Here is a 26,561-nt window from a genome sequence, read left to right as displayed (position 1 = left end):
GGCGTCGCCGAAACGGGATGCCCATCCATCACCAATCGCCATTTCCGACAGCTCGTCTCTCGTGGCCTCAAGCACATGCTCGTGGCAGACCCAACCCAAGAAACAATGGCCATGCATATTTCACAAAATGACGTCCTCGCCATGACATCGGGCCCATCCATTGGCCACAACCAGATCACCATTGGCGTTGACACTACTTACCCTGTGTCCACCTTGACCACCACTTTGATCACGCCCCTCGACACCACCAACCATCATCCAACCACCAACCGCTGACGACTCTAGGGCTTTTTAAAAGGGAAGAGCACTTGCCCACTGATGTGAGACTGAACCAAAAATATCCGAGTCGCAGGTTGACAGGCCAAGAGCCTCCAGGTGAGATTTGTTGGGTTGATCCAGTGGTTCGATAATCCAGTCTTGACAGGAATCAGGCCGTCGAGCTCGACAGTCTCTCGCAGGTGACGGTGCCCGGGCTCAACACCCAAATTCGGGAACGTGTTTTGTGGAGGCACAATTAGGGCACAACAATTGCAAGTGAAGTGTCTCGTACCGGCGCGTTGGACTCCTGATTCCTGGATCTCGAGTTCCAGAGCTTCAGACGTCAAGGATCCACCTAGCCTCACCGTGCCACGGCCCCGCAGGTGCATGTGCTCTGTGCAAAGCGTCGTCCATCGTCATCTCTACTTCTGCATCAGGTGGGAACCCAACCGGCGGAGGAACCCAGTCCTCTCGGACCAGTCTGGCCGGCAGGGGAGGGCAGGGGCGGCTGTCGACTCTTACCGGTCGAGGGCCGACAGCCCCTGTCACCAACGTTGCTTTTGATCGATAGACGCTGGCAACGCTGGGACTGGGTGAAGATCCAATCCCTGCGCATGCGTCACGGTTGTGTTGTAGCGACCCGGGTTGCCAGCGAGCGAATATGCTTCGGCAATTAAATGTCTCGATCTCAAAAACCGTAGCTTGTTGGGGGTCCTGGGCGTCGACTTCATCAAATGGGAAGGTCTGGACTGTCCTGCACTGGTCACACACATGGATGAAGAGACAAGCTGAGGCGATGCGAGATGAGACGAAACGGGGAGAGGTAAGGAGAGGTGAGATAAAGTGAGGTGAGGTGACGTGACCTTGGGGTGGTTGTTGACGCATTGAACATTGGTCGGGCCACATTTGGGATATCATGTGAACTTCTTTGCTTGCTGGTTGGTGTTGGGATCCAATATCAAGAAATCGCCTTCCAAACTGTGAGCGAGGAGGCATGAAACTGCCGCGTATGAAGAGGGGGTGAAAGGCCTATGATTGGCCTCGACAACTTTAAAGATGACAACCGACAGCTCTCTACAGAGTCTTGCATGCTCCTACTGTATAATCCGCTTCCGCTGTCCAGGTCAGCATCTTTTTGAGTCGCGAAATGTGGCTCCTTCGGGATCCTCTCACACCAGTGCCAACAGCGGGTCAGTGCTCCATTGCCGAATCCACCAGGGACCCAGAAATGGCACAAGCGTCCTACTGGCGAGAACGGCTGGGAATCGGGCCCAGCAGGCGAGAAGCTCTAAAATGGGTGTCACCTCTCTCGATGGGTGGATTTGTAGATCTCGTGTGTCTTGGCCGTCGGCGAGGAGCCCGAGCCGTGAGGTTGGATACCCTTGCCTGTTGCCACGGCCTGCAAAGAGGCGTGCCAGCCCGGTGGGATCGGTCTGTTGATGGCAACTAGCTGGTTGGTGAAGGGGTTGACGGAGGTCAACTAACAACGAACGCCTTCTAGGGCCGTGTATTCCATCAAGCTCTTAGCTGTATATAGCCCTCCTAGGTCGATCCGCCGCAGGTCGACGCTCCATGCAGCATAGGCTGACGGGATGGTCAGTTGCTGACCAAAACGGTTGCCGCTGTTGGGAGATCCAGGAACGGGTGGTTGTTGGTGTAATTCAGGATTGGTAGATTTGGATGAGATGCGGCGGATGTGCGCGGTTACCGTTCCGCCTCACGACTCGGGCTGGGCCATGCGGCGTCGTACCTGCCTTGCAGCTCGTAAGGTAGGTAGCCCGTGCCTGCCTTTCCTGCCTGCCTGCCTGACCTCTCTGGAAGTTACAACCTGAAAAGGTATTCCAAGTCCATGATTTGAGGCATGACTCCGAGGTGCCCCCCCTGAGGACGCGCTTGCCTCACTGTTACAGCTGTGCCTATCACGGATACACCCATGAGGCTTATCGAATAATTATTCCCAGTCGCCAAGTGCCAGGGTCGAAGGGGTTCCTTGTGGTTCATTCAAGGTTGAGGCGAGTCATCTGGAATTGGATCCAATATCTGTCCGTAGAAGGGCTGGCAAGCAAGGACACGACTCCCTGTCCGGTTCCATTCATACCCAGAGGCATAGGTACCTGGCTCCGCTGCAGAGAGGGCAGACGTCTCGCCTGTTCGCCTGCCGGGTTTTAGCGCGGTGCCCGTCTCAAAATGAGCACATGAGCAAGCCCAATCCTGCGGGTCCTCCTTGAATGGGCGCCGGATGCTCACAAGACGTCGATTTCATTGCCTTTGGGTTACCTTGGCCGGCAACACCCCCGTTGCTCGAATTGTCCGTGACTTTATAAACACAAGATTTCCTAGTCGTCACTGAATCACCGTGCTGACTTCCTTGATGGAAATCTAATAGTGAAAGTGAGTAACTGAAGTTTTTTGTATATCACGAAGCTGCCAATGAAGCTGTCTCTATTTCCCCTCCCCCGCCATCCCCCTCGGCGCAACTGGGTGAGCTGCTGGTCTGCCTCCCGTCGCCACGAAATGTTCGGATTTCCCAATCACACATTTCTGTCTTTTCAAACAATTCGCATCCTCGCACTCAGCATGTTCCTGTCGTTGAATCAGAGACATGACTAGATGGCGCTGAGACAAAAAAAAAAAAAGTGAAGCTCGTGTTGCCTGTCTCTCCTGCGTTGATTTAACCCCTCACCAACAAAGATCCGTCCATCCCCCTCCCTCCTCCTCCAAGCATTTCGCATCTCGCTCAACGCAAAAGCCCAGCGCCCAGCCCAAGCTAACAGGAAGCGTTCTTTTTTGCTGCGTCTAGGTGCTCGTTGACGTCTGCCCATGCCGTCACTCTGTGTCGACTAGGCAGAAAAGTGCCCCGCATCGCCGTCCCCGTGCTCCTCTCTGCAGGACCACTCGCAGGTCAAGGCCCAGGTACACGGCTCCAGAGTACCACCCAGCAACGCTGTTTTTGGGTGTCATCCCAGGTTCCTGCCTGTCCTCGGCCAGGTTCCCAGGTTCACAGAGGCTAGCCAGGTCCCGCAGCAGCCTCTCGTCTCTTAGCCCAAGGCCCTCAAGGCCAAGCCCAATTCAGAACAGCTTCCCAGCCCAGCAGAGCTCAGCGCCCAGTCCGAACCAAAGGCCCAGTCCAGCCCAGCTCAGCTCATTCCACCAGACGTCGAGCATTCCTCCTCTGCCATCACCTTCGATTGACCCTCACTCACTGTCTCTGGTTTGTCTCCCGGACTTCCAGACTCCGTCCGGCTTAGGTTTCCGTTCCAGGGCGCTATCACATCGCATCGCATCGCGTCCGTCGCCCCGTCTCCCGCCTCCGTACCTGGCCTGTCTGTCTGCCGCACCCTCCCGTGCCTCGACGCCGACATCTGCAAAACCATCCCCCAACGGACTCGATACATCTGGAAAACGAGAGCCTCACCGTGCCCAAGTTTCCCCATCCTGCCAACCAGCCAGCTAGCCATCTACGGAACCAGACACGTTCTGTTGTGCCCCTGCTGCCCGCTGCACCACCACAGCCGCCGCCGCCGACAGCACCCGTACTGTACCGCCGCACCGCACCGCACGCACAGGAACACATCCCCAGCAGCAACCACCCTGCCTTGCGTCAAGCCGTCCTGATTACCTACGTCTTTACGTTCCTCGTCAACAGAGAAACCCCCTTGTCGTTTCTCCCGTCAGCCTGGGACCCGAATCTTTTCACGATCGTTCGTGCTAGCCGCCGTGACTAGAACCGGAGACCACCACCGCGACTACCACCACCAAAACCACACCTACCATCGTCATCATTGCTTGCATCGCCTGTAGTAAGTCGTCGTCTTTTTTTCCATGACAACTACTTCACCCGCCTACCCATGCATTTATTCCTGTTTTAATTTCCTCCCGTTTGTATCTCGACCTCGGACTTTGTTCTCCCCCCCGTTTGTCTCCTCCGTAACGCCCTGTTTTCTCCCGCTTCCTCGCCTGGCCTTGAGCAGCATTCTGTCGATGGGCTGTCACGAGCGTGCTCCATCCAGCACCCCGCCCCTCCAGACCCGCCTGGTGCCAGCCTCCATCCATGCCCATTCCACGACACACTCCCTAGAGCACTCCCCTAGAGCTTAGAGCACACGCCTGGTGGTCGTCTTTCCATCACCCTGCCCTGTCCACTGCCCGAGAGCTTGCTGCCCGTCATCTTGTTCAACTGCTGTTGGATGGAGGGCCTGTCCATCAAAATTGGGACACGGATTTCCAGCCTCTCAATGTTGGCAGCGACGGCGGCTCCCTCTCCATCTTTCACTGCATGTGCCTGGCATCGACATCGACAACCCTCCTAGCTCAGGCACAACAGAAGCGCAAGCGACGAGGAGAACAAGAAAAAAAAAAAACTCATGCCGCTTGATGCATGCAGTGGCATAGCGCATCCTGCCACACACACATTCACATCCCTCTTTCACTCTACCTACCTCCCTCCGCCTTGCCTTGTCTCCTTCTCAGGCTCACTCTCACACATTGACTGGGCTGGTCCCCGCGCTCAGTCATCCATCGTCCTTGGAGACCTGACCCAACCCGGCCTGGCCGTTGTCCCTCACCTTCGTCGCCACCTCTACCTCTGCCTCTCCCGTTTTAGTACCTCAATCCATCCTGGAGCCCCGTCCCCGACGTCCTCTCTCTTCCTCATTACCGGCAGCTTTTTATACCCCGTCCCTTGCCCACTTCCTCGCGCCCACCGTTCCCTTCCCTCCCCTCCCTTCCCCTCCGCCCCGCCCCCCCTCCAGCCTGTCCCGTGCCACCAAAACATCACCGATTCTCCCCCTCGATTTTCTCTTTGTTTCCCCAGATACCCTTGGCTTTGCCATTTTCGTGCGCATCGTCCTCGTCTCCGTCGTGCACTCACCAACAAGTCTAGTCCGTTCCAGACAGCCGACAAGCCCCCTCGTCAGCCAGAGACCCCGTCGGTTGGTTTGCTTGACGTTGCAGAAATAATCCACGAGTCGCTCGTCCGCGCCCGTGCCGATACCTCGACCGAGACATTACTCGCCCATCACCTTTCAGCTGTCCTCCACCGGCAGCCACTGTCTTGTCTGCGAGTCTAGCTTCGCACTCAACTAGAGACCTCTGCTCACAGCGTCAATTCAACCAAGCTCTGGTGCTGGATCGTCGTCCTCCCCTGCTACGGCCTCTATTCGGAATCTTTGCATCAATTCTCCTCATTTACTGAGATCTACAGGCGCTGTTGCCTCTGCTTCGCTCACACACGCGCCTTGATTTGGACAAACGACGCCGAAAATGTCGGCTCATCGGCCAAACGCCTTCAATAGCCTGCGGATGGGAGGTTAGTTTTGCAATGATGCTTTATATCCTCCCCGTTCGACTTTGTCATGATGGGTTTCGCTTCGACACTGACACAATTGCAGAGGTGATCCGTGAAAAGGTTCAAGATGGAGTGACTGGCGAGACCCGAGATCTGCAGTATACCCAGTGCAAAATTGTCGGAAATGGTTCCTTCGGTGTCGTTTTCCAGACCAAGCTGTCTCCATCGGGAGAGGACGCTGCCATCAAGCGTGTTCTTCAGGATAAGAGGTTCAAGGTACATGACGTCGGCATTTGGCACCTTGAGCTGTTGGCTGACTTATTTCTCAGAACCGTGAGCTCCAGATCATGCGCATTGTCCGTCACCCCAACATCGTCCAGCTCAAGGCCTTCTACTACTCCAACGGTGAACGTGTACGCATACCTGATCATCCCCTTGTTCGCTCCCCGTCTAATTCCCTCACAGAAAGACGAGGTCTACCTCAACCTGGTTCAAGAGTTCGTGCCCGAGACTGTCTACCGAGCCTCTCGATTTTTCAACAAGATGAAGACCACCATGCCTATCCTGGAGGTGAAGCTGTACATTTACCAGCTGTTCAGAGCTCTGGCGTACATCCACTCCCAGGGTATCTGCCACCGAGACATCAAGCCCCAGAACCTTCTCCTAGACCCCAACAGCGGAATCCTCAAGCTCTGCGATTTTGGAAGTGCAAAGATCCTAGTTGAGAACGAGCCAAATGTTTCATACATCTGCTCCCGATATTACCGCGCGCCCGAACTCATCTTCGGTGCAACTAACTATACCACAAAGATTGGTACGATTTTGAACAAAGTTTGCTAGATGGTTCGATTCGCTGACCTGAGTTGATAGATGTGTGGTCGACAGGCTGCGTCATGGCCGAGCTTATGCTTGGTCAGCCTCTTTTCCCCGGCGAGTCGGGCATCGACCAGCTTGTTGAAATCATCAAGGTTCTGGGCACACCTACTCGAGAACAGATCCGGACCATGAACCCCAACTACATGGAGCACAAGTTCCCCCAAATCAAGCCTCACCCGTTCAACAAGGTCTTCCGGAAGGCGGACGCTAATGCTATCGACCTCATCGCCCGCTTGCTGGAGTACACACCAACTGAGCGACAATCGGCAATCAACGCCATGGTTCATCCCTTCTTCGACGAGCTTCGAGACCCCAACACCAAGCTGCCCGACTCACGACACGGTACTGGTCAGCTCCGCGAGCTCCCCGCCCTCTTCGACTTCACCCGCCACGGTAAGAGCAGACGAAGTGCCATGATGAAAAATAGATGAGCTGACCCACTTTTAGAACTCTCCATCGCCCCTAGCCTGAACCACAAGCTGGTCCCCTCACACATCCAACCCGTGTTGGCATCTCAAGGTCTCGACATCGACAACTTCACGCCGTTGACGAAGCAGGAGATGATGGCCAAGCTCGACTGAGATGGCTCCGCGCCGAGGTGAGGGGTAGTTGGCATATGCCGTACCCTTCTCAGGCTCTCCGCGGCTCTGGAAGAGATCTGCCTCGTCCACTCCCAGTACCGAGCTGAGCGAGAGTGGTTGGGAGCATGGCCCAGGCAAAGACCGGGTCAGGGGGCGAGCAGGCACTATATAGTCCCGAGGTTGACAGCGTCGGTCCTTGAAACAAACAAGGCACGGCATGCTGGACGCCGAGGGCCAGACGAGAAGGTGTGTTCTGGGGAGCGTTGGAGTCTTTCCCGGCAGGGAGGGGATTGGGCGTTGTGTGTGCCCCCTTACGAACCCGCTTTCGGATTTGCCGTGAGGCTAGTCACCAAGAAGGAGGACCCCATTCCATTGATGATGCATATCGCAGGGAATCACGTTTTTAGACCACGTTTCGATGCATGACAGATGATGGCTGGTGCTCTTTTTTCATTGTACGCGTCTCACGGGATGAACCCAATGCTGCGGCTATGGCTATGGTTGGCTTTGGGAATGGCGGGGATAACATTTGTTGAATTCTTTTTTCTGGTACCGCGTTCTGGCACTGCCATGCATGGTTGTTTTGGAGGGTTCCTTTTCGAAAAAACCCGAGGCTCGCTGGAGGCGCTGGAGTGAAGTTAAAAGGCTCGGCCTGGTTTGGCCCGCGGAGGACAAGGCCCGGCACACGAAGATGTTCCAGATGCCGCGACGAAGTTATCAATTGAAGTGAAGCTGGCCGTTGACGGTCTTGTGGCATACTACTTTCGCTTTCTCTCGAAGACGTGGGCTTTGTGTGTTTTGGCATGTTGTTGTTGTTTGCTTGGTTGTCATGGGCGGTCCAAGGCGATACAAAAGAAGACGGGACTGGGAATTGTACTGGTCCATCAAAAGGGACATTGAAGCGCAGTAGGAGGGAGGTCTGAGAGTATCAAAAAGTGGCATGGGGACAAGAGAAGTAACCGGAGCTTATGAATCTAGACCTAAATGCGCAAGTTGATTAACTACTGTATTGGTTGTGGGGGTTGAATCTGATCGAGTCTTGGTGAATGGCTGTTTGTCAATTAGACAATGAGAAAGGATGAAACCCCATGAGCTCATCAATTGTTTGATCTCGATAGCTCCGGCTGTCTATTTCCTTTAGACTTTCAGGTGAGGTGAGTGCCTCAGGCATCAATCAAGATGCAGGTGCTAGCCTCGTGGCACCTGGAACGCGCCCCAATTCCACTAGCTCAATCATATATTTGCTGGAGGCGCCTTTTCCCGAGCTTTTAGCAGTGACGCAGCCTCGCCCTCGAAACCTTTAACTTTCATCCACCACGATTCGTCTCAACAAGTCATTGGCAACACCGAGCTCTTGCATCATCCACATTTGAGAGCGCATCATGGCCGACTATGACAGGAGACCTCCTGGCGGACACCACAACCGCAAAAGAAGATATCGAGGTGAGCTGAACCAAGCTTCAATTCCAGCCCAGCTGCATCTCTGTCGCGTCTTCTTGATGGGCTAACACGGGACTCTTCTGCTAGACGATGACGACCACTACGATCGCCGCCAGCAGCGCAGGCGTATAGACTCGGCGCCTTTGCCTGTGCGCGTTCGCAGACAGCTTCTGGGCATCGCAGACTCCCCCCTGCGCCGATGGGCAGAGGAGGTGCAATCCATCGCTCACATGGTGGCCGACAACCACGACGACGAAAACCTTCGCAACATGTTTCTCGACCTGGTCGTCCAGCTTCTACTCGAGCAGCCTCTCAAGACCCCCTTCGTCGCCGCCGTCGTCCTCATCATCAACACACTGAAATCCGAGTTTGTAGACGATGTCCTTGCTCGTCTGGCGCAGGTGACCCAAGACAAGATCGCAGAGGGCGCGTGGCGGGATGTGAAGCTCCTTCTCAAGTTTTTGGCCTGCCTACAATCTTTGCTGGAAGGCGACGGCGTTTTCCCGCTTTTGGAGGAGCTCTTCAGCCGAGCTGCCGACCTTCAGACGGCCAGCTCAGATGATGTGAGTCGTGTGGAAGCCAGCACTGGATCGCGTTTGCTGACCTGACATGACTAGACCATTGGAACCGAGATTGTTAAGATCATCCTTCTCACCATTCCTTACATCATGGTGTCGGCCCCGGGTCAGTTCCAAACTAAGGCTGCAGAACTGATGGAGAAGACCGACATTATTGCTTCCGAGCCCCATGCGCTTCAGGCCCTCGTCGACCCCTACCATGCCCAAGGCAAAGAAGCGAGCCCTGGAGCGTCGTTGAGCGTATGCATGTTGCTACAGAAGCAGCTGCAGGCTGAGGCGGGTAAGAACTGGGAGCTGGCATGTCTGCCCCGGCCGTGGCAGATGCCCCTGGAGGATATCGAAGCCCAGGACAAGCTGGCGAATGCGCCCAAGCACGCCCTCCCTTCCATTTCCATCCCCGAAACCGTCATCGCGGGACCTCGGCCGCTGTTCCCCGAGATCTACTTTTCCGTCTACTCGGACCAGGACGTGCCATCTGTCCCTGCTGTTACCGACATTGCGGCATCCCTGATCAGGGACGGTCTCCTCGATACTATCAACATTCTCGACTTCAACCGAAATGTGACAGCTCGCTATCTGATGGACCTGGACTGCTACTTTGCTGAAGGCACCTTTGTCAAGCGCGCGACGCCGTTCGATGAGTTGCGGAACATTGCCCCAGGCAAGTCTACATGGAAGCCTGAGGATGTCGCCGTGGATACAGTCTTTTCCCAGCTGTTCCAGCTGCCAACACCAGAACGAAAGCTCGTCTACTACCACTCAGTCCTTACCGAGGCCTGTAAACTTGCACCGGCAGCCATTGCGCCCAGCCTGGGTAGAGCCATAAGATATCTCTACAAGAATAGCCCGCGCATGGACCTGGAGTTGAGCTACCGATTCCTGGATTGGTTCTCTCACCACCTCAGCAACTTTGGCTTCACCTGGAAGTGGGCAGAGTGGGCAGAGGATACGGATCTGCCCGACTATCACCCCAGCAAGTGGTTCCTCAAGGGGGCCCTGGACAAGGAGGTGAGACTCAGCTTTGCCCAGCGAATCCAGAAGACACTGCCAGAACCCTACCTCCCCCTTGTTGGGCCTGAGAAGGAGAAGGATGTCCCGGATTTTAAGTTCAGTAACCCAGGTTAGTCTTTTGCCGTGATCTGTCACATAGCCGCCCGAGTAGTGGTCGCTAACAGTTGCCAGAAACCCCATTCGCAAAGGAGGGTCAAGAGATTGGTGCGCTCCTGCGGCGCAAGGCCCCCGACGAGGACTTCCAACCCCTCATCGATAGCATTCAGTCACAGGCCACAGAGCGGGCGCTGGATCCCTTGGTTGCAAGCGTGGATGTGTTTGTTACGGCTGTGTGCTGGGTTGGCTCCAAGTCACTGAGCCACGTGCTCGCCTGCATTGACAGGACAAAGGGTCGACTTCTGGAGGCCGGCAACGCCTCCGAGGCGGCGCGGGCCCAGATCATCTCGGCGGTTATGGCTTACTGGCACGCTCACCCAGGAATTGCTCTCTCTATCATCGAGAAGCTCCTCAACTACTCCATCCTTACCCCCTTTACCGTTGTTGACTGGGCTCTTGTTGCCAGTACACCATCCAACAGCACAAATGGCGGAGATGCCCTCGTCCAGCCTCACATCTTCGAGCTCGTCTCCAACACCATCTCCAAGGTCACAAGCCGCGCCCGACAGATTCTCGTCTCTCCTGAAACCGACGAGGAGACGCGGTCCAAGGAGGCCAAGACGACGCAGGATCTTTTCCGCGCTATGAACGACGCGCTTGCCAGCTGGGCCGGTGGCAGCAAGGACGAGCTGATGGAGGAGGGCGATGGGTCGAGTGATCGCGAGGCCATGATCCGTCGGTGGGGACAGCGGTGGCTGCGCGTGTTTAAGCGGATGGGTGCTATCGAGGAGGCGTTTGCTCTGGAGGCTGGTAAGGCTGCCGCCAGCAAGAAGGACAAGATGGTGACGGATGAGGCGGAGAACTAGAGGGTTCAACTCCAGGGATTCGGAGCCAGGCCTTAGTGAGGGGTTCCGGAACGTGTACAAGTAGAAGAGGATGAAAAACAGGAGATTTCTATAATTACCTGAAGGTTATCTGGATAGGGAAATGCGTTTTTAACGCTGAGATGCTAATCAAAGATTTGAATGTTTCTAAACGGGACGTAAATGATTGAGCTGCTCGGTGCCATCGTGAGACGATGCCCAAGACTTGGCCTTGTTCATTGGCCTACGTTTAGCTGAACAAGGGCTCGTTTATGGCACTGACATTGGAGCAAAGACTAAGGGGTTGTAGCACACGTAGTTACTTACACTGTCTCAGATTGGTTGTGTAGTTTGACCAGTGTCAATTCAGGGGTCACAAGTAAAACACCATCAGTGCGAGTTGACATATCCCAATCTTGACTGGCACTCCTACGTAACTCGTAGCAATAATACTTACATGTCATTAGTCCTTACACATCGCGGCATCCAAGAGAAGGATTCAAGGGCCCTCATGAGACGTCTCGGTCTATGTGCCGCCAACGCCATGTATCCATAGATTGCCAAAAACAATCATCCACCCCCGCAGACGCCAAAACAAAATCCAGGGTATCATTTTCATCCTCCCCGCCGCATGAAGAAGCCAAACACAAAGCAAAGATATCGTGAAAGCCAGGGTAGATTTGCCAGAGGGAGATGACCCCGAGGGTCCATCAGACAAGGAGGTTGCGCTTGATGCGCTGCGGGAGAGCGACTCCGTCGACAGCGAGTTGCTGAGAAGCATCAGACTTCTCACCCAACTTCTTCAATTTCTCCATAAGATGACTATTATTGCAATATTAGCCTTGCGATCTTGTCTGAGACGGGATGGGGACGTCTCCGGAACTGGCTGACAAGGGACTTGAAGTTGCCAGTTGTCGGGACGGTAGGCTCCGGTGAGTTATTGGGAGATGATGATGGCGGCTGAGGTTGGTAATGGGTAATAATGGCTGAAGTGGTGGTGGTAGTGAATGTAGAGGAGGTGGTAGCTGTGGTAGTGGTAGTGGTGGTGGTAGTAGGAGTGCTGTTCGTAGCTGGTGACGGGGGAGGGAACTCAACCAGTATAAGAAAAGGGGGAAAGTAAGCATACTTGATGGGTAGATGACCTCGAGTGCCCTCTGTCATGGCTAGGCTGACACGATCCATTTGGCTCCCGTGCTCTTGGAAGTGTCTTTGTATGCGTTGTTGACATTCTTGCACGTCGCCGCCACGGACGACGTAGCCACAGTCTTCTTCCTCACAGACCCATGTCTCGTTGGGACCATGTGGGACGGTTGAAGGAATCTTGTCGGCTCGGATAACGATCTTGATGGGTTCCTGCGAGGCTTCACGAGGCACTTCGTCCTCAGATGAGCTGGCCTGGGCATCGACTTCCATATCCTCATCTCCATCTGAGAAGTAATGAGACCTCTTTGGCCGCGACTCATTGTCCTCTGACTCGCTGTCTATATCAGAGTGAAGCCGCTTCTTGGATCCGGTCGTCAGACGAAGACTGGATTTCTTGCCGGAAGGGCGACCTGGTCTCCTGAGGCTCTTTCCTGCTGGGGAGGAACGCGGAGTGCTAGAAAGATCGTCTTCCAGGCTTGAAGTGACAACCCCTTGTGCTTCAGGAAGAGGTTGCGTAGCCTTGCTAGGACGAGGACGACTGCCTCGAGGTACAAGGCGGTAGGGCAAATCGGAAGGCTTCAAAGCGACGGGCACAAATGGCCTTTCAGCTGCGGCCTGTAGCCAAGAATAGAACTCGTGGCCACTATACTTATCCTTGTCGAGGACCTGGAGGAGTGCTTGGGCATTGTAGTGCAGGAGCTCTTCAACCGGAATCTTGTGACACCCGCTCTCCCCGTTCTTGAAGTTGGGAAACTTGTACGAGAAGAACAGCTTGTTGAGAGTGGACAGCATTATCATGCCCTTCTTGTTCTTGCCGATCTGGTCGTACACCCACTCGACGCCATTCACAACAGTCTGGAACGGTGTCATGTCGTCGTTACTGACTGGTCCTCCCGCCTCGCTGCTCGCTGGGGCCACTGAAGGTGTGCGTGTCACCGATTGCACACTGGGAGGCTGTCTAATAGCAGGGGCACTTCTCTGTGGCTGGGATGGAGCTGGCAAGTCGACCACGCTGCTGGTCTCCCGCTGGGTGATTGAACGTGACCGGGTGGATCGGTGTCTCGGTGGACTATCTTGGACATCCATAAGCTCAGGCGTGGCATTGCTCCGAGCGACTGAGGGGGCTGAGGAGCCTGACCGAGTCCTTGAAGGCAATAGTGATGGGGCAACCAGTGTTGCGACCGGTTTGGCCTCGACAGAGGGTGATCGTGCAACCGGAGGCGGGTTCTTCAGGCGCTCTTCTGCCTTTTCCACAAGTTCCTAGAGGAGTTAGCCAAAGACACAGACTTGTGATGGGTTCATAGCTGTCTTACTGGGTACTTGGCAACCAACCACTGGTAGAAGGGGTTGCTACCCCATTCGAATACATCGGGTTCTTCCTGCATGCACTGTGAAATCAAGAACGATGCGTGCTCGTCGCACCGCTCGATGACTTCTTCGAGGGTTGAGCCATCGCCGATCAGCGTAGCATACTAAAACAACGTCAGTGGAGGCGCAAAAGAATCATATGGGAGAGCCGAACCTCGTGAAAGACAGAGTGAAGCTCCTTCAATTGATCCTTCTTCCCCTTCTTTGCCTTTTTTGGTTTCTTGGCCTTGTAGATGTCCATGATCCGGTAGTAAAGCAAAGCGGCCTCGCACATCTTGTTGTAGATGGGGGCGTATGCAGGCGAGGGGTTGATCTCGTACCAAGCACATCTGCCCTCGACCCAGATGACGGGATTGCCCTCTCCAGCCTCTCCGATCGAATATCTGTTGCTTTTTGGAACCTGAATCGGCATCGAGTGTCGAACCCTCATGATCACTAGGCGGCAGGTCAGCTAACGATGCGACGACATGAGACGGGGCAAAACCAACGGTGCGTTTTCTGCTCAGGTTCGTCGATGATCAGAGTGCCGCGGATGATATAAGGACCTCGGGTGCCGACGTGAAGCGCATTTTCAAGGGTGTGGCCATCTTTGTTGAGTACCACAGCATCCTGAAGCTCAAAGACCGGCTCCGGGCCGTGTATCTTGTCCACTGGGGCGGTTCTGAGGACTGATGTCTCCTGACGCCAGAGGATGCGGTCCTCGTCGACCGTCTCGACACTCGACGTAGACGCCCGTCGAGGGCGTCCAACCATGATGACGATTGTTCTAAAGCTGCGAGAAGACCATCGACTAAGGAACGCCCGGTTTGGTGTTGATCGTTGCGCAGTACGAGACGGAAAGTGGGTGATGGATCTCGGATTCGACTTCGGCGGCGTGTGAGAGGAGGAAGAGGGGTTCGGCGAAATAATTGCGGGGTAGAGTTCGAAAAAGGTGAATTTCTAGAGCTCAGTTGACATAATCGAGGCCGTAAACATACAAACGCTGCAAGACAATGAAAGAAGTAAAATGCGGGTTGGAAAGCAGAGCTCAATCGGGAGGTATAGAAACAGAAGCGACAGTCCAACAGACGCAAACGCGGTCGCCATGGTCGTCAGCGCAGACACACGGCAGTGGTGGGGCAATGGCCACTAAACACCCTCCAAACTCACAGGGATCGCTCGTTGTTCAGGGTTGATTTCCCCACCGAGACGCGCCCTTTAAGTGCCTGCGCGCCAATTAAAACTTCCTGATACAGCGCCAGGGGATAAGCTTTCAGTGGGGGATACTGCCGATAAGAGCGACGGCCCGCCATTTTTTTTTTCCTCTTGTGGTCAAGCTGCTCAAACCTTCAGCGCAAGGTGGACGGACTTTGGCCAATTCTTTCCCTCCACCGAGACTCTCTCCTCTCTCTCTTCGTCTTCCACCTCTTTCCTTCAGTGCTCGTATGCGAAGTCTCTCAAAAGCGTTCAAGATGGCTACGGACATTGTCCGGGAAGGCGTTCTCGGTATGTGCCCATAGTGCTCTCTTCTCATGTCATGTCAGACAAGACTTGATGCGCGCTCTGCCCCTCCACGACTTTGCCCAGGCATTAACCATGGTCGCTTCCTTACAGCCATCAACAAGCCTTGCGGAATCAGCTCGGCGCAAGTTATCCGCGAGTGCCAAAAGGTCTTCAATCCCTCAAAGTTCTTCAAGCCAATGATCGACGCCGAGATCGCCAAGCGCATGAACGAGTCCGGCCAGCAGTTCGCCCGTCGCAAGCAAATCAAGAAGGCCTCGCAGGTCAAGATGGGCCATGGAGGAACCCTCGATCCTCTTGCCACCGGCGTCCTCATTCTGGGCATTGGATCTGGCACCAAGGTTCTGTCCCAGTTTCTCGAATGCACCAAGACATACGAGACCGTCATTCTCTTCGGCGCAAGCACCGATACCTACGATCGAGTTGGTCGCATCCTGACCAAGCGACCCTACGACCACATCACCCGCGAAAAGGTTGAGAAGGAACTTGCGAGCATGAAGGGTCCTCTTACCCAGATCCCACCTCTGTACTCTGCGCTCAAGATGAACGGCAAGCCCCTGTACGAGTACGCGCGAGAAGGCAAGCCTATCCCTCGGGAAATCGAAGGCAGAGAAGTTGAGATCAAGGACATTGAGCTTCTCGAATGGTACGAACCTGGCAAGCACAGCCACCGATGGCCAACTGAGGAGGCCGAAGCCGCAGAGCGGAACCTTGCCGAGCAGGTCTGGAGGGTCAAGAAGCAGCAGGAGACCAACAAGAAGCTGAGCCCCGAGGAGAAGGAAGAAGACGACCAGGCGATAGCGGCGCATGAGTCTTTCAAGCGCAAGTTTGAGCAGCGCCAGGACGAGCTTATTAAGGACGCCCCGGCAAAGCGAGCGCGACACTCCAAGAACCCTCCCATGATGTCGGGCGCTCTGGGACAACTACCACAGCCCATCTACAGTGAAAAGGGAACTCATCTGGTTCCTGACGCACCTGATGAGAACACTCCTCCTCCCTGGAGCGACGAGGGCCCTCCCGCTGCCAGGGTGCGGTTGACAGTGACCTCCGGTTTCTACATTCGAAGCTTCTGCCATGATCTGGGTGCCAAGATGGACTCGGCCGCTCTCATGGCTGAACTGTGCCGGTCTCGACAGAGCGACTTTTCTATCGGCGGTACAAACTGTCTCGAGTTCGATGACCTTTCCAAGGGCGAGGAGGTATGGGCTCCTCAAGTCGCCAGGATGCTGGAGCAGTGGAGCAACGAGAACAAGGATAAGGCACCTGGCCCGTCTCCTGCTACCTCGCAGAGACCTCAGAAGAGGAAGCATGAGTATAAGAGCTCCAGTCCCGGCCCTGACTCTCCCAAGCACAAGCACCAGAAGCACCACCACAAGGACAAGGTAGAGAAGCGACGGCACTCCAAGTCCCCCGAAGGATCCCGGTCATCTCCCAAGGCCGAAGCCACCGAGTCCAAGGACGATGCTAAGCAGGCCAAGGAGCCCAAGCCCAGCAAGAAGGAAGCCGAGCCTGCGAAGGAAGAAGCCAAGCCTCACAACGCTACCAGATCTGACGATGAAAAGTCTTGGAATGGTATCGAAGATTGAGCGGTGGCAAGTGTCATTGAAGAGTGATGATACGGTGGCTTTACGAGGAAGGGCAGAACTGGACTCTGCCCACCGGCGATGGTACATTTGTGATGATTGATCTATATATAACGTGGTTGAACAGTGGCCAGATCAGGGGCTGGCCAACTATCCAGTCACGGCTAGGGGCACCCATACCTTGGCGAAGGGGGGTGCGTGTCAACTTGCATCCAGGGCGAGCGATGGATAGACCTAGAAGGTTCCGAAGCGGGCATGTATTGTCTTTTTGGCGTTGTAGGTTTTGAGGCCGAAAAAAGTCATGATAATTACTTGTAGTTTTGCATTCTGTGCTTGGTGAACTTGTCCAATGTCCCCTATTGCACGCTTTAAAGACATAAGACTGCACGTCCACATCGTGTAGTCATTTGAAGTTCCAATATGATCTTTTTGTATATTGATCTTGATATCGCTCATAGGCAAACCGTTTGATGAGCAGGCAGTATCTGCCATGATGCTATCCAATTCATATGCTCATCGCCAACTTTTAGTACGCACTTGTATGTATATGTATCACTCAACTACTGCCCACTCCTCTCTCCCACCAACCCTCCCAACTCCTCCCTTGCGCCGTGGATGTCCTCTACCCGGATACCGCTCCGGTCACACATGCCACGGAAGATACCACCCTTCTTCCACAGAGCCAGCGGCGTGTCCAGCTCGGCGATGCGGCCGGCATCCATGACGCAGATGCGGTCGTAGCCGATGATGGTGCGCAAGCGATGGGCGATGCACAGAAGTGTCTTGCCGTGGAAACCTGTCGCCATGGTGGCTTGAATCTTGTCATCCGTCTCCATGTCAACAGAGGATGTTGCTTCGTCGCACACGATGATCTGCGCGCCACGGACGAGGGCACGGGCGAGAGCCATGAGCTGGCGCTGTCCGAGCGAGAAGTTGAGGCCATCCTCTTCGACTGTCGTGTCGAGGTGGATGCGCGAGGGATCGTGGTTGCGTCGAGCTTCCTCAGGGGATGCAGCGTCGGCGGAGACGAGATCGGCTTGACGGAGAGCGGACCAGAGTTCGAGGTCGGTGTGTTCATGGAAGGGATCGAGGTTGCTACGGACTGTTCCACGGAAGAGAGTTGGATCCTGTGGGATGATGGCGAGACGAGAGCGCAGGTCGTGGAGACCGATTGTAGAGATGTCAAGTCCATCGATGGTGATCTTACCACCCGAGATCTCGACAAGTCGGAAGAGGGTACTCATGATGGAACTCTTACCAGCACCAGTCCTGCCGACGATGCCAATACGCTCGCCGCCCTGGACATGCATGGACAGTCCCGAGAGCACGAGCGGGAGACCGGCGCGGTACCGCATCTCGACATTGTCAAAGATGATCTCACCCTTTTCGGGCCACGACTTGCGGACTTCGACCGTGTGAAGAGGAGCCTCCTCCTCGATCTCGGTGCCGTAGTAGTAGAGACGCTCCACGGCGTTCATGGCGTTCTCGACCTCGGCAAGCTGACGGACAGAGAACTGCATCATGCCGACGATGGACAGGATGTAACTGAGGACAAGACCACCGGTGGAAGGATTGATGGAGAATCGCGATGTGACAACGAGGATGGCAGTGACAAAGACCAGGAGAGTACCGATGAGATCAATGCGGATTGAGAGCCATCGCTGGTTGGCAAAGGTGATGTAGTAGGCACCATTCATATCATCGATGGACTGTCTTAGCTCTCGGATGAAGCGATCCTGAAGCCCATAGGCCCTGATGGAAGCAACGCCAGTGAGACCCTCGCCGAACTTGGCAAAAACGTGGGATCTCAGGACAGACTCGTATCGCTTCACCTCACGGGCCGAGGCACGATAGTAGACGGCAGCCAGGACGAACGCGGTGTAGAGCGGCACAAGGGCGATGACAAAGTAGTAGTAGAAGGCGATGATGAGGATGAAGACGGACGTGATCATGCCCATGGTGAGGAAGAACATGCGGATAGCGTCTGAAAGGTTGTTGTCCATGACATCGACGTCACGCGAAAAGCGGTTGGTGATGCGGCCGAGGGGCGTCGTATCGAAGAACGACATGGGAGCACGCAGCACCCGCGTCACGGCGATCCTGAGCATCACCTTACTAGACTTTGTGCCCAGGATGGACAGCACGACGGAGAAGGCGAACATGAGGAGGGCTTGCGCGACACCGAGAGCTGCATAGATGGCGATGTATACACCCGTCGAGAGATTGTACTTGTCCGAGGTCCAGTATGACAGCCACAGACTAGTCATGATGTTGGCGCCCTGGGAGAGGATGAGCAGGAAGACGACAAGGGGAGCGTTGAAAAAGGTGCCCGAGGCCTTGATGTAGGCACCGTAGACGGACCAAGGCACACTCGAGGTGGCCTTTTCCTCCTGCGTCATGAGTGCGCCGCCCTTCTTCTTCTTGCTCTTCTTCTCGTCCTCAGTAGGCTGCTCCTGATCGGGCTTCTTAGTCTCCTCGCGCTTCTCCTCGATGGCGGTCGTCTCCATGAGGGCCTGGAACCCGCGGTGCTCCTTCATGAGCTTGTCAAACGTGTCGACAGCTTGGATCTTGCCGTTCTCCATCCAGATGATGCGGTCGCAGCGGCTGAGCACCCAAAGCTGGTGAGTAGCGAGGATACGGCACTTGTCCTTGAGTAGACCGAGGATGGCGTTGTCAAAGATGTGGCGGCCGACGTGGGCGTCAACGGCGCTTAGGGGGTCGTCCATGAGTACAATATCCGCGTCAAAGTAGATGGCTCGGGCAATGTTGAGACGCTGTTTCTGACCTCCAGAAATGGTGATACCCCGCTCGCCAATCTCAGTCTGATCGCCATTAGGGAGCATGTCCAGATCAGCCTGGAGGGCACACCTATCGTTGAATGTTAGTATATGGACGTAGTAGTTTGACTCGGCGATTTGAAGACTTACGCTCGAACAACCTCATTGTACCAATCCTTATCCATGGGCTTTCCAAACACAATGTTGTTCTGCAGAGTCGTGTTCTGAATCCAGGCATACTGAGGGCAAAAGGCTCTCGAGGCGCCAAAGGTCACATTACCCTCCGTCTTCCGCATATCTCCAGCAAGGGCGGAGAGCAGCGAACTCTTGCCGCTACCGACCGATCCAATGACTGCAATGAGCTCGTTTCGCTTCACCTCAAAGTTAAGGTCGTGCAGCTTGAAGGGCTCTCGCTCCTCCACCAATGTGCTTGCGGTGTCGTCGCCTGAAGAGTCTACTTGAGGAGTCTTGGCGTTGGCGCCCTTCTTGTCTTTCTTGCCCTCCTCTGATTCATTCGAGTGAGTCTTTTCCCAGGTGAATGATGCGCCTTCCAGTCGGATCGCATCGTCACCAGTCGTGTCGACCGTCATGTCCTCGAGCATCTCCTCTTGAAGCAAAAACTCTTGGATACGCTGCACGGATCCCCAAGCATCAACAACCTGACCAAGAACGAGAGGCAGCAAGTTGAGAGGGATTCGTAGAGAGTTGAACAAGGCCAAACTGCTGAAAACCTCGGCGGGCGAAAGTCCGTGATGGGTGAGAGAGTACGTGATGAAGGACAGCATGGAGGCGAAGATGGGCAGAGACATGCTCACGGCGTTGAGAGCATTTCGAATTGCGAGAAGAATCTGGATCGCGTAGATCTCCTTGTTTCTGAACTCGCCGAGGCGTTGAAGGAAGGCCTTTTCCCAACCAAAGTACTTGACGAAGCGGACTGACTGCAGGATCTCCTGTGTGAGCGACACACGCTGATCCGTAATCTTGTTGATGGCCCGTCGGCGGTGGAAGAGACTTCGAATCGCCTTGGTAAGGAAGGGCATTCCAATAACGAGCAGACCATAACCAGCCAGGGCGCTGTAGGTGATGTTGACAAGGAGAAGGGCGAGGGTGACGAGACACAGGACGGGCGAAGTCCATGTCATGTGGAACAGAGCAGAGGCCTGGTCGATTCGGTAGGTATCGACACTCTGCAAGGCAGTGATGCGACCATTGCCCCAGCCTGTACCATCAGAGGCGTCTGGCTTCCCCTTCTTGGGCTTCTTGGGCTTCTTCTCGTCCTGTCCCTTCTCCTCGTTCTTTGCCCCTGGAGCGTCACCCTGAAGAGCGCCGCCAGCCTTGGCTCGTCCGGAAATGACCATCGACTTCTCATAGATGAGCCCGATCAAGACGCCTCGCGCCTGGCCGCCGACCGTCATACCCCTGTAGATGTAGTGGTTGGTTCCCAGACTCTGAGTGACTTGCATGAGAGTGATGCCAATAGCCAACCCGATACCTTTGCCAATGTGAGGAGGAGGCCCGCCAGTCTTGTTCGCTTCATACGCATCGGCCGCGAACTGAATGAGATACCGGAGCGTAAAGGGACTGATAACCTGGATAATGCTGGTATAGAGCGCACAGATGCCGCCGATCCAAAACTCAATCTTGAACGTCTCATGCATGGCCCAGAACAGAGGGTTCTTGTCACCCCTCTCAACCCTCTTCTGGAACGACTCCTTCATCTTCAGCGTCAGAGGCTCAACGGCCCGGTCTGGATTGACCGTCCAAATGTCGTTTTCCTCAAGGGGACGTCGATATCCGGCCTGTCTCAAGTCAGCTTTTCAGATCGTATAAGACGGGCCGCCCCGAACTCTGTGCTTAGCGGCTGATCACGATGCGACATTGCCAAAGTAAAAAAAAACTTACCGTCATTAGAGGTGCCATCCATTGAAAGGTCAACATGCTGAAAAAACCGGCCTGGTATTCTCTGCTTGCCATTCGCTCTGGGGGCACGGGAGGTAATGAGCCCCATCGAAGGGGATTCAAGTTCTTGTGCCATGGCTTCTTCTCGGGGGGTCCAGGTTGTGTTGTTGCGCGTGTAGCTGTTGTTGCTGCAGAAGCAGCGGTTCTAACCTCCCGAAGTTCAGGGCCTCTTGATTCATCCTTGCTGGAATCATCGATTCGCTTTTCTTCATCAAGATCCTTCTCTTCATTCTTGCCGATGCGATCCTCATCAGAGTCACCGGTCGGGTCAAGTTTCGTGGGTTGAACAGCGGCAGCTTCAGCATCAGGTGCTTTGAGCTCCTTGTCCAGGGGGTCTGCCATATCCACGCAACACGAGACTGATGACGACTATGCGTGAACAGATCCAAGGTGTACTTGTTACTCCCCAAGCACGACACTGCCCGCGGAGCAGCTCTTCTAATCGAGAAGAGTTACTTATATCCCGTCACTTAGACACTTGAAGGAATGGGCCATGAGCGATAGATGTGGGTCGATTCAGGAAGAAGTTATTATCCAAGTCGCAGACTCAGTCGTCATATGGTATTAGCGACAGACAAGGGGCATGAGGATAAGAGAGTGGTCCAACTGGCTCTGTGGATATGCCAAGGAATAAATGGGAGAGAGAAAGTCGAGGACAGGAAGAAGGATATGGAGGAACAAGAGAAGTCAACGACCAGGGGATTAGAAGAAGTATAGTCGAAATGTCAAGTCGTCAAAAAGGGGGGGCGTGTGTGGGTGTGCGTAGAAACGAGGCGGATGCAACAATCCGCTGGTTTGCGTTCAATGGAAGCGAATTCCGAGATGGATTACAAAGCGGACTGCGACCTGAGAGACGAGAGCGGGCTCAACAAAGTCGGGATACGGCAATTGGCGAAGAGGCCTGATTCCGACGCCATTGGACGCGGAGATAAAGTCCAAAGGGCCGGGGTTGGGAGAGTCGGGATGTGGAGGAGGTCGATGACGGATGGATAAGTTGAAGGTGGGATAGCGACTGGGATAATGAGTTTTGAGGTCTGGAACTCCAGAAACTATTCTGGAGAGGACAGTAGATCAGAGAAATAAACAAAGGAGGAGAAAGAGAGAAGAGACAGAGGAGAAGAGCAAAGGTCATCCATTAGGGCCTCATGCCAGACAAAACAACCACCAGCACCACCATCTCGGCTTTCGGACGACATCCTTGCCCCAAACTGCTATCCGCGTACAGCACAGCTTGCAAAAGGTCAAGCAAATTTGCGGTTTGCGAAAACGAAAAAACTGGACTTGCAGCCTCCTCATTAGCCAGAACCGGTCGAGGGCTGTGTGGAGCTCTCCCGCGAAAGCTACCAGGGCCGGGACATCCTGGTTGCCCGTGTGTTAGCAGGCCACATGGGAATGAGGGTGTCATGCTTGGTCATGTTAAAGGATGTGGTTGTATCGCAGAAACGGGCAGGACGAAGAGCTGTTGCCTGTTCCTCATGCGGGGGATCTGCTATCGTCATCAAGGCCTTGGCCATTCAGGATATATCGGCTCGTCGGGGAGTGTGAATCGTCTCATCGCTTCCAATCCGCTTGGTAGGCAGACCTCGAACAGGGCTGAGAGCGGCGGGCCTGGTTCGATTCGAACTGAACGGTACAGTACCGAGGCCATGGCTTGCTTCTGGGGCCCAGACAAGACATCTGCATTACCAACCCAGTCTCAGCAGCGCCAAGATGAGATTGAGTGGTGATTCAACATTGTACGGAGTAGGCAACTCCCTCACCGCGTCAACTAGCATCAATGCGAGTCCGGTGACTTCAACACGAGGTAACTCTCAGTAAACTCCATGACGAAAAGCCTCCGACACCCAACCACAAGCTCCGGCCCGCACGCGAGGGGAGAGCCTAGGCCAGGATGCAGGCGATCAATGGGAGAAGAAATGGGTTTGGCGCGTCTGCGTCTGATGCCTCGGCTCCGAATCGGCAGGATGAGAAATCCAATCGACGGAGTTAGTCGGCAGGAATTAAGCACCGGTCGCCGGTCTCACGTGATACAAAAAGACCTCCACATTCCGGCCCCACATTTTCCCGCCGCACCGATGGTCCGCAAAGAACTTCTCAAGCTGCAAGGCTGAGCTCAAGGCCCGTCATCAAATCCGCAGAATCGATCGGTGCGCGCGCATCAAAAGCTGACGACGACCCCCGCCGCTACCTGGCTCAATAAGCAGAGCAGTCGTCGTCCGACACGGAGTCCGAGCTGCATTCGCATTCGGACTGTAACGCTCAGCTAAGCAGCAACACATTGGTCGCAATGGCCCTCGACGAAGTCCCCCCGATTGCCATGCCAGGCAAAGTCCTAGGCCCGGTCACCAAGTTTGCGCCCGGCCCCGGCACACACGTCTACGAAGGCAATGTCGTCTCATCTTTGCTCGGCAAGGTCACCGTCACACAACCGGCCAAGGCAGCCGGTCCTGCCAAGCGACTGAACAAGATCACCGCCCCGAGCACCGAAGAGCTTGCGACCGTCTCCGTGTCCCGCCACGGCCGTAAGCGCGAAGTCCTTCCCGACGTCAACAACATTGTACTCGCCCGTGTTCTGCGACTCATGCCCAAGCAGGCCATCGTGGTTATCCAGCAGGTCGGCGACACTGTGCTCGAGACTGAGTGGCAGGGCGTTATTCGAGTGCAGGATGTGAGGGCAACGGAGAAGGACAAGGTCAAGATTTATGAATCTTTTAAGCCGGGCGATATTGTCCGAGCCCAAGTGGTGAGTTTCTTGTCGCCTTGAAGTTGAGTTATGGCTAATCAGTGTTAGATCTCCCTGGGTGACCAAGCAAACTACTATCTCTCAACAGCTTCAAATGAACTTGGTGTGATAATGGCTCTGAGCGAAGCGGGCAACGACATGGTTCCCTTGAGTTGGAAAGAGTATCAAGATCCTGAAACGGGTATAACCGAGCCCCGAAAGGTCGCAAAGCCCAGCTGAGCTTGCCGCCTTGTCACAGTGCCAGCCCTGAAGTCAACTGGAATGCAACAAGCGCAACACGAAGGGGCTTGTCTCAGAATAATTTGCCCGAGATGCTTCACAGCCTTTTTTGCCCCTTGGACGTCAGGGGAAAGTCGGGAAGGGGTCATTGACGCAAGAGAGGGCGGTGAAAAAACTGCCTGATGGCGACCAAGTTCCGTGGATTGACTCGCCCGTCATCCCGTGGCGTAAAGCTTTTGGCAGATCAGCCAAGACCGGTCAGCGTTTACGATCTTGCCGATGAACGGAGATTCTTCCCCTGAAACTGTCAGATCTGGGTTACACAGCCCTCGAGGAGTCTGTGATATTGGATGCTCTACATGCCATGTAGAACCATTGGATGTTGGTCCCAACTGCAAGATGCGCCAATGTGCGTCAAAGCCAAACAAGCCAATTAGAGGAGAATAGAACAAAGAAGAATAAACGTCGAATTACAGCATGTGACCCATCAATTACCGGACTTGATCTAGATCCAACGTCCCATTCCTCGCGTGCTCGTAAAGTCTGGCGACTGAGGCGTGATTGGCCCTAGTGGCAGGTGATGATTTTCGTATCGGCCTACCGTTGGATTCCGGCTTCTCGTGAGTGATTCTAGGGCGGCGGCGCAATCCGGCTTGTGGCGGTTGAAACGGTGACTTTGAAATATTGTCGATTTTGAATGAATGAAAATTAGTCAATCAATCAATCAATGAATCGAATTTATTGCCCATGACACCGTGTCTATCCACTTGAAATGCCCTGCCACTCAAGATTCCATCTCAAAGAAACGCCATTTGTTTCAATAGGCCATCCCCTGCCACGTCGGGGACCCTGATCAGCAACGTGCTAAGCTATGCTAGGCCGTTAGTGACAGGCACGCGCCACTGAAGCTGCAGCTCAGCCGCCCAGGCTATCGCGTGTGTCTGGGGGGCGTTCAAAGCCACTGAACACGCAGACAGGGGAACCCCCAAAAATAGGGACAGGCTGTGGACGGGCCACTCGGGCACGGAACCTGTCTTGCCCGACTTATATTACTCCCTCGACATTTCCCGCCCTCACTGACGGGGAGTCTTCGCGATCAGCAATCTGTACCACCACACTACACTACCTATACGTGTTCACGATATAATACCCCGATCTACGACTACTACAACCAATACAGCGATATACACAACCTTCTACATGCGCCAGCCATGTCCTCAACAATGGTCATGACCATGGCGGCACCGCCCATCGCTTCCGACGACTCCCCATGCTGCCCCGGCTGCGGTTATGCCCTCCCCCTCGATCACACCCAGGTCCAGCTCCTCGAGGCTCAGGCCCGCATTGTCGACCTCGAGAACCAGGTTCGTTTGCTCAACGAAAAGGCCTCGGCTGCCGTCGACCGGTGGGCAGACTACGAGGATGAGCTCACGAGACTCCGCGCCCAACTCGCCTCGTCCCCGACACAAAAACAACTTCCCACCACGCCCACGAATACCCGCATGTCCTTCCTCCAGAGCGGCACAAGTCGCCTCTCTGCTCTCCTCTCCCCGCGAAAATCACATCCCGATCTTGGCAGCATCGAGACAAATCCCTCTCGCCCGCCCAACCAGCGATCCGCTAGCAGCGGGTCGCACCACCAGCTACAACCTCCACCTTCCCCATCGGCTGAGGATCTGCTGGAGGCGCTGAGCCGAGAGCAGAATCTGCGCAAGGAGGCCGAGACCAAGGTCGCCGCCACGAGCCAGGAGGTGGAGGAGTTGAGCGCCGCCCTGTTCGAACAGGCCAACGAGATGGTCGCTGAGGAGCGACGAGCACGCGCCAAGCTAGAGCAACGGGTAGACGAGCTGGAGAGACGAGACATGGAGAAACGGAGGAGGCTGGACAAGCTGGAAGGGGCCATGAATAGGATTGAGAGGGTGAGGCTGCTGCTCGCCGAGGCTGAGCAGGATGTTGAGTCGAGTAAGCAGACGGTCAAGGAGATCGAGGACCTTGAGAGGCAGCAGGAGGAGGAGAACAGGAGAATCGCCCAGCGGAGGACAGCTGGCTCAGTACCTGAAAGCATCAAAGTGCCTGAAAGCGTCAAAGAGAACGGAGACGCAGATTCTACCTACACACACACGAAACACAACGATGATGCCTAGGGGAGACGGGGCACTTTGGCAGCTAGACACGGCTGTGAGGGCAATCCCCACGGACTCTTTTTTTTAATATCGTGTCCTAACATCAAGGACGGGACTCGGGGGAAGGTTGGTTGGCCAAAGCCAGGCTGGCTGGGT

The 26,561-nt window shown here is 54.9% G+C and overlaps 7 protein-coding genes across 7 annotated transcripts; 5 read left to right on the top strand and 2 right to left on the bottom strand.

Moving 5' to 3' along the window:
* Positions 1-5,520: 5,520 nt before the first annotated feature.
* Positions 5,521-7,002, top strand: NCS54_01142600 (Protein kinase gsk3; the record flags this gene model as incomplete). The annotated part of the gene is made up of 6 exons (XM_053156704.1): positions 5,521-5,566; positions 5,649-5,821; positions 5,875-5,958; positions 6,011-6,359; positions 6,416-6,814; positions 6,869-7,002. The coding sequence occupies 6 exons, from the start codon at positions 5,521-5,523 to the stop codon at positions 7,000-7,002; spliced, it is 1,185 nt and encodes a 394-aa protein (XP_053012679.1).
* A 1,382-nt stretch (positions 7,003-8,384) lies between these two features.
* Positions 8,385-10,993, top strand: NCS54_01142500 (Hypothetical protein; the record flags this gene model as incomplete). Its single annotated transcript, XM_053156703.1, has 4 exons — positions 8,385-8,445; positions 8,530-9,005; positions 9,060-10,140; positions 10,203-10,993. The coding sequence occupies 4 exons, from the start codon at positions 8,385-8,387 to the stop codon at positions 10,991-10,993; spliced, it is 2,409 nt and encodes an 802-aa protein (XP_053012678.1).
* Positions 10,994-11,700: 707 nt separating this feature from the next.
* On the bottom strand, positions 11,701-14,254 carry NCS54_01142400 (DNMT1-RFD domain-containing protein; the record flags this gene model as incomplete). Its single annotated transcript, XM_053156702.1, has 5 exons — positions 11,701-11,812; positions 11,874-13,393; positions 13,447-13,605; positions 13,656-13,936; positions 13,990-14,254. 5 exons carry the CDS (start codon positions 14,252-14,254, stop codon positions 11,701-11,703), a joined length of 2,337 nt encoding a protein of 778 aa, XP_053012677.1.
* Positions 14,255-14,829: 575 nt separating this feature from the next.
* On the top strand, positions 14,830-16,587 carry NCS54_01142300 (TruB-N domain-containing protein; the record flags this gene model as incomplete). Its single annotated transcript, XM_053156701.1, has 2 exons — positions 14,830-14,986; positions 15,068-16,587. Exons 1-2 carry the CDS (start codon positions 14,926-14,928, stop codon positions 16,585-16,587), a joined length of 1,581 nt encoding a protein of 526 aa, XP_053012676.1. The 5' UTR covers positions 14,830-14,925.
* A 557-nt stretch (positions 16,588-17,144) lies between these two features.
* Positions 17,145-21,662, bottom strand: NCS54_01142200 (Hypothetical protein; the record flags this gene model as incomplete). The annotated part of the gene is made up of 3 exons (XM_053156700.1): positions 17,145-19,452; positions 19,512-21,160; positions 21,264-21,662. The coding sequence occupies 3 exons, from the start codon at positions 21,660-21,662 to the stop codon at positions 17,145-17,147; spliced, it is 4,356 nt and encodes a 1,451-aa protein (XP_053012675.1).
* A 1,945-nt stretch (positions 21,663-23,607) lies between these two features.
* On the top strand, positions 23,608-24,282 carry NCS54_01142100 (Hypothetical protein; the record flags this gene model as incomplete). Its single annotated transcript, XM_053156699.1, has 2 exons — positions 23,608-24,063; positions 24,112-24,282. 2 exons carry the CDS (start codon positions 23,608-23,610, stop codon positions 24,280-24,282), a joined length of 627 nt encoding a protein of 208 aa, XP_053012674.1.
* A 1,211-nt stretch (positions 24,283-25,493) lies between these two features.
* Positions 25,494-26,426, top strand: NCS54_01142000 (Sec2p domain-containing protein; the record flags this gene model as incomplete). Its single annotated transcript, XM_053156698.1, has 1 exon — positions 25,494-26,426. One exon carries the CDS (start codon positions 25,494-25,496, stop codon positions 26,424-26,426), a length of 933 nt encoding a protein of 310 aa, XP_053012673.1.
* Between the last annotated feature and the right edge of the window lie 135 nt (positions 26,427-26,561).

Source organism: Fusarium falciforme, chromosome 9 (assembly GCF_026873545.1).
Source record: "Fusarium falciforme chromosome 9, complete sequence".
Classification (NCBI taxonomy): Eukaryota; Fungi; Ascomycota; class Sordariomycetes; order Hypocreales; family Nectriaceae; genus Fusarium; species Fusarium falciforme.
This window is presented reverse-complemented; position numbering and strand designations above follow the sequence as displayed.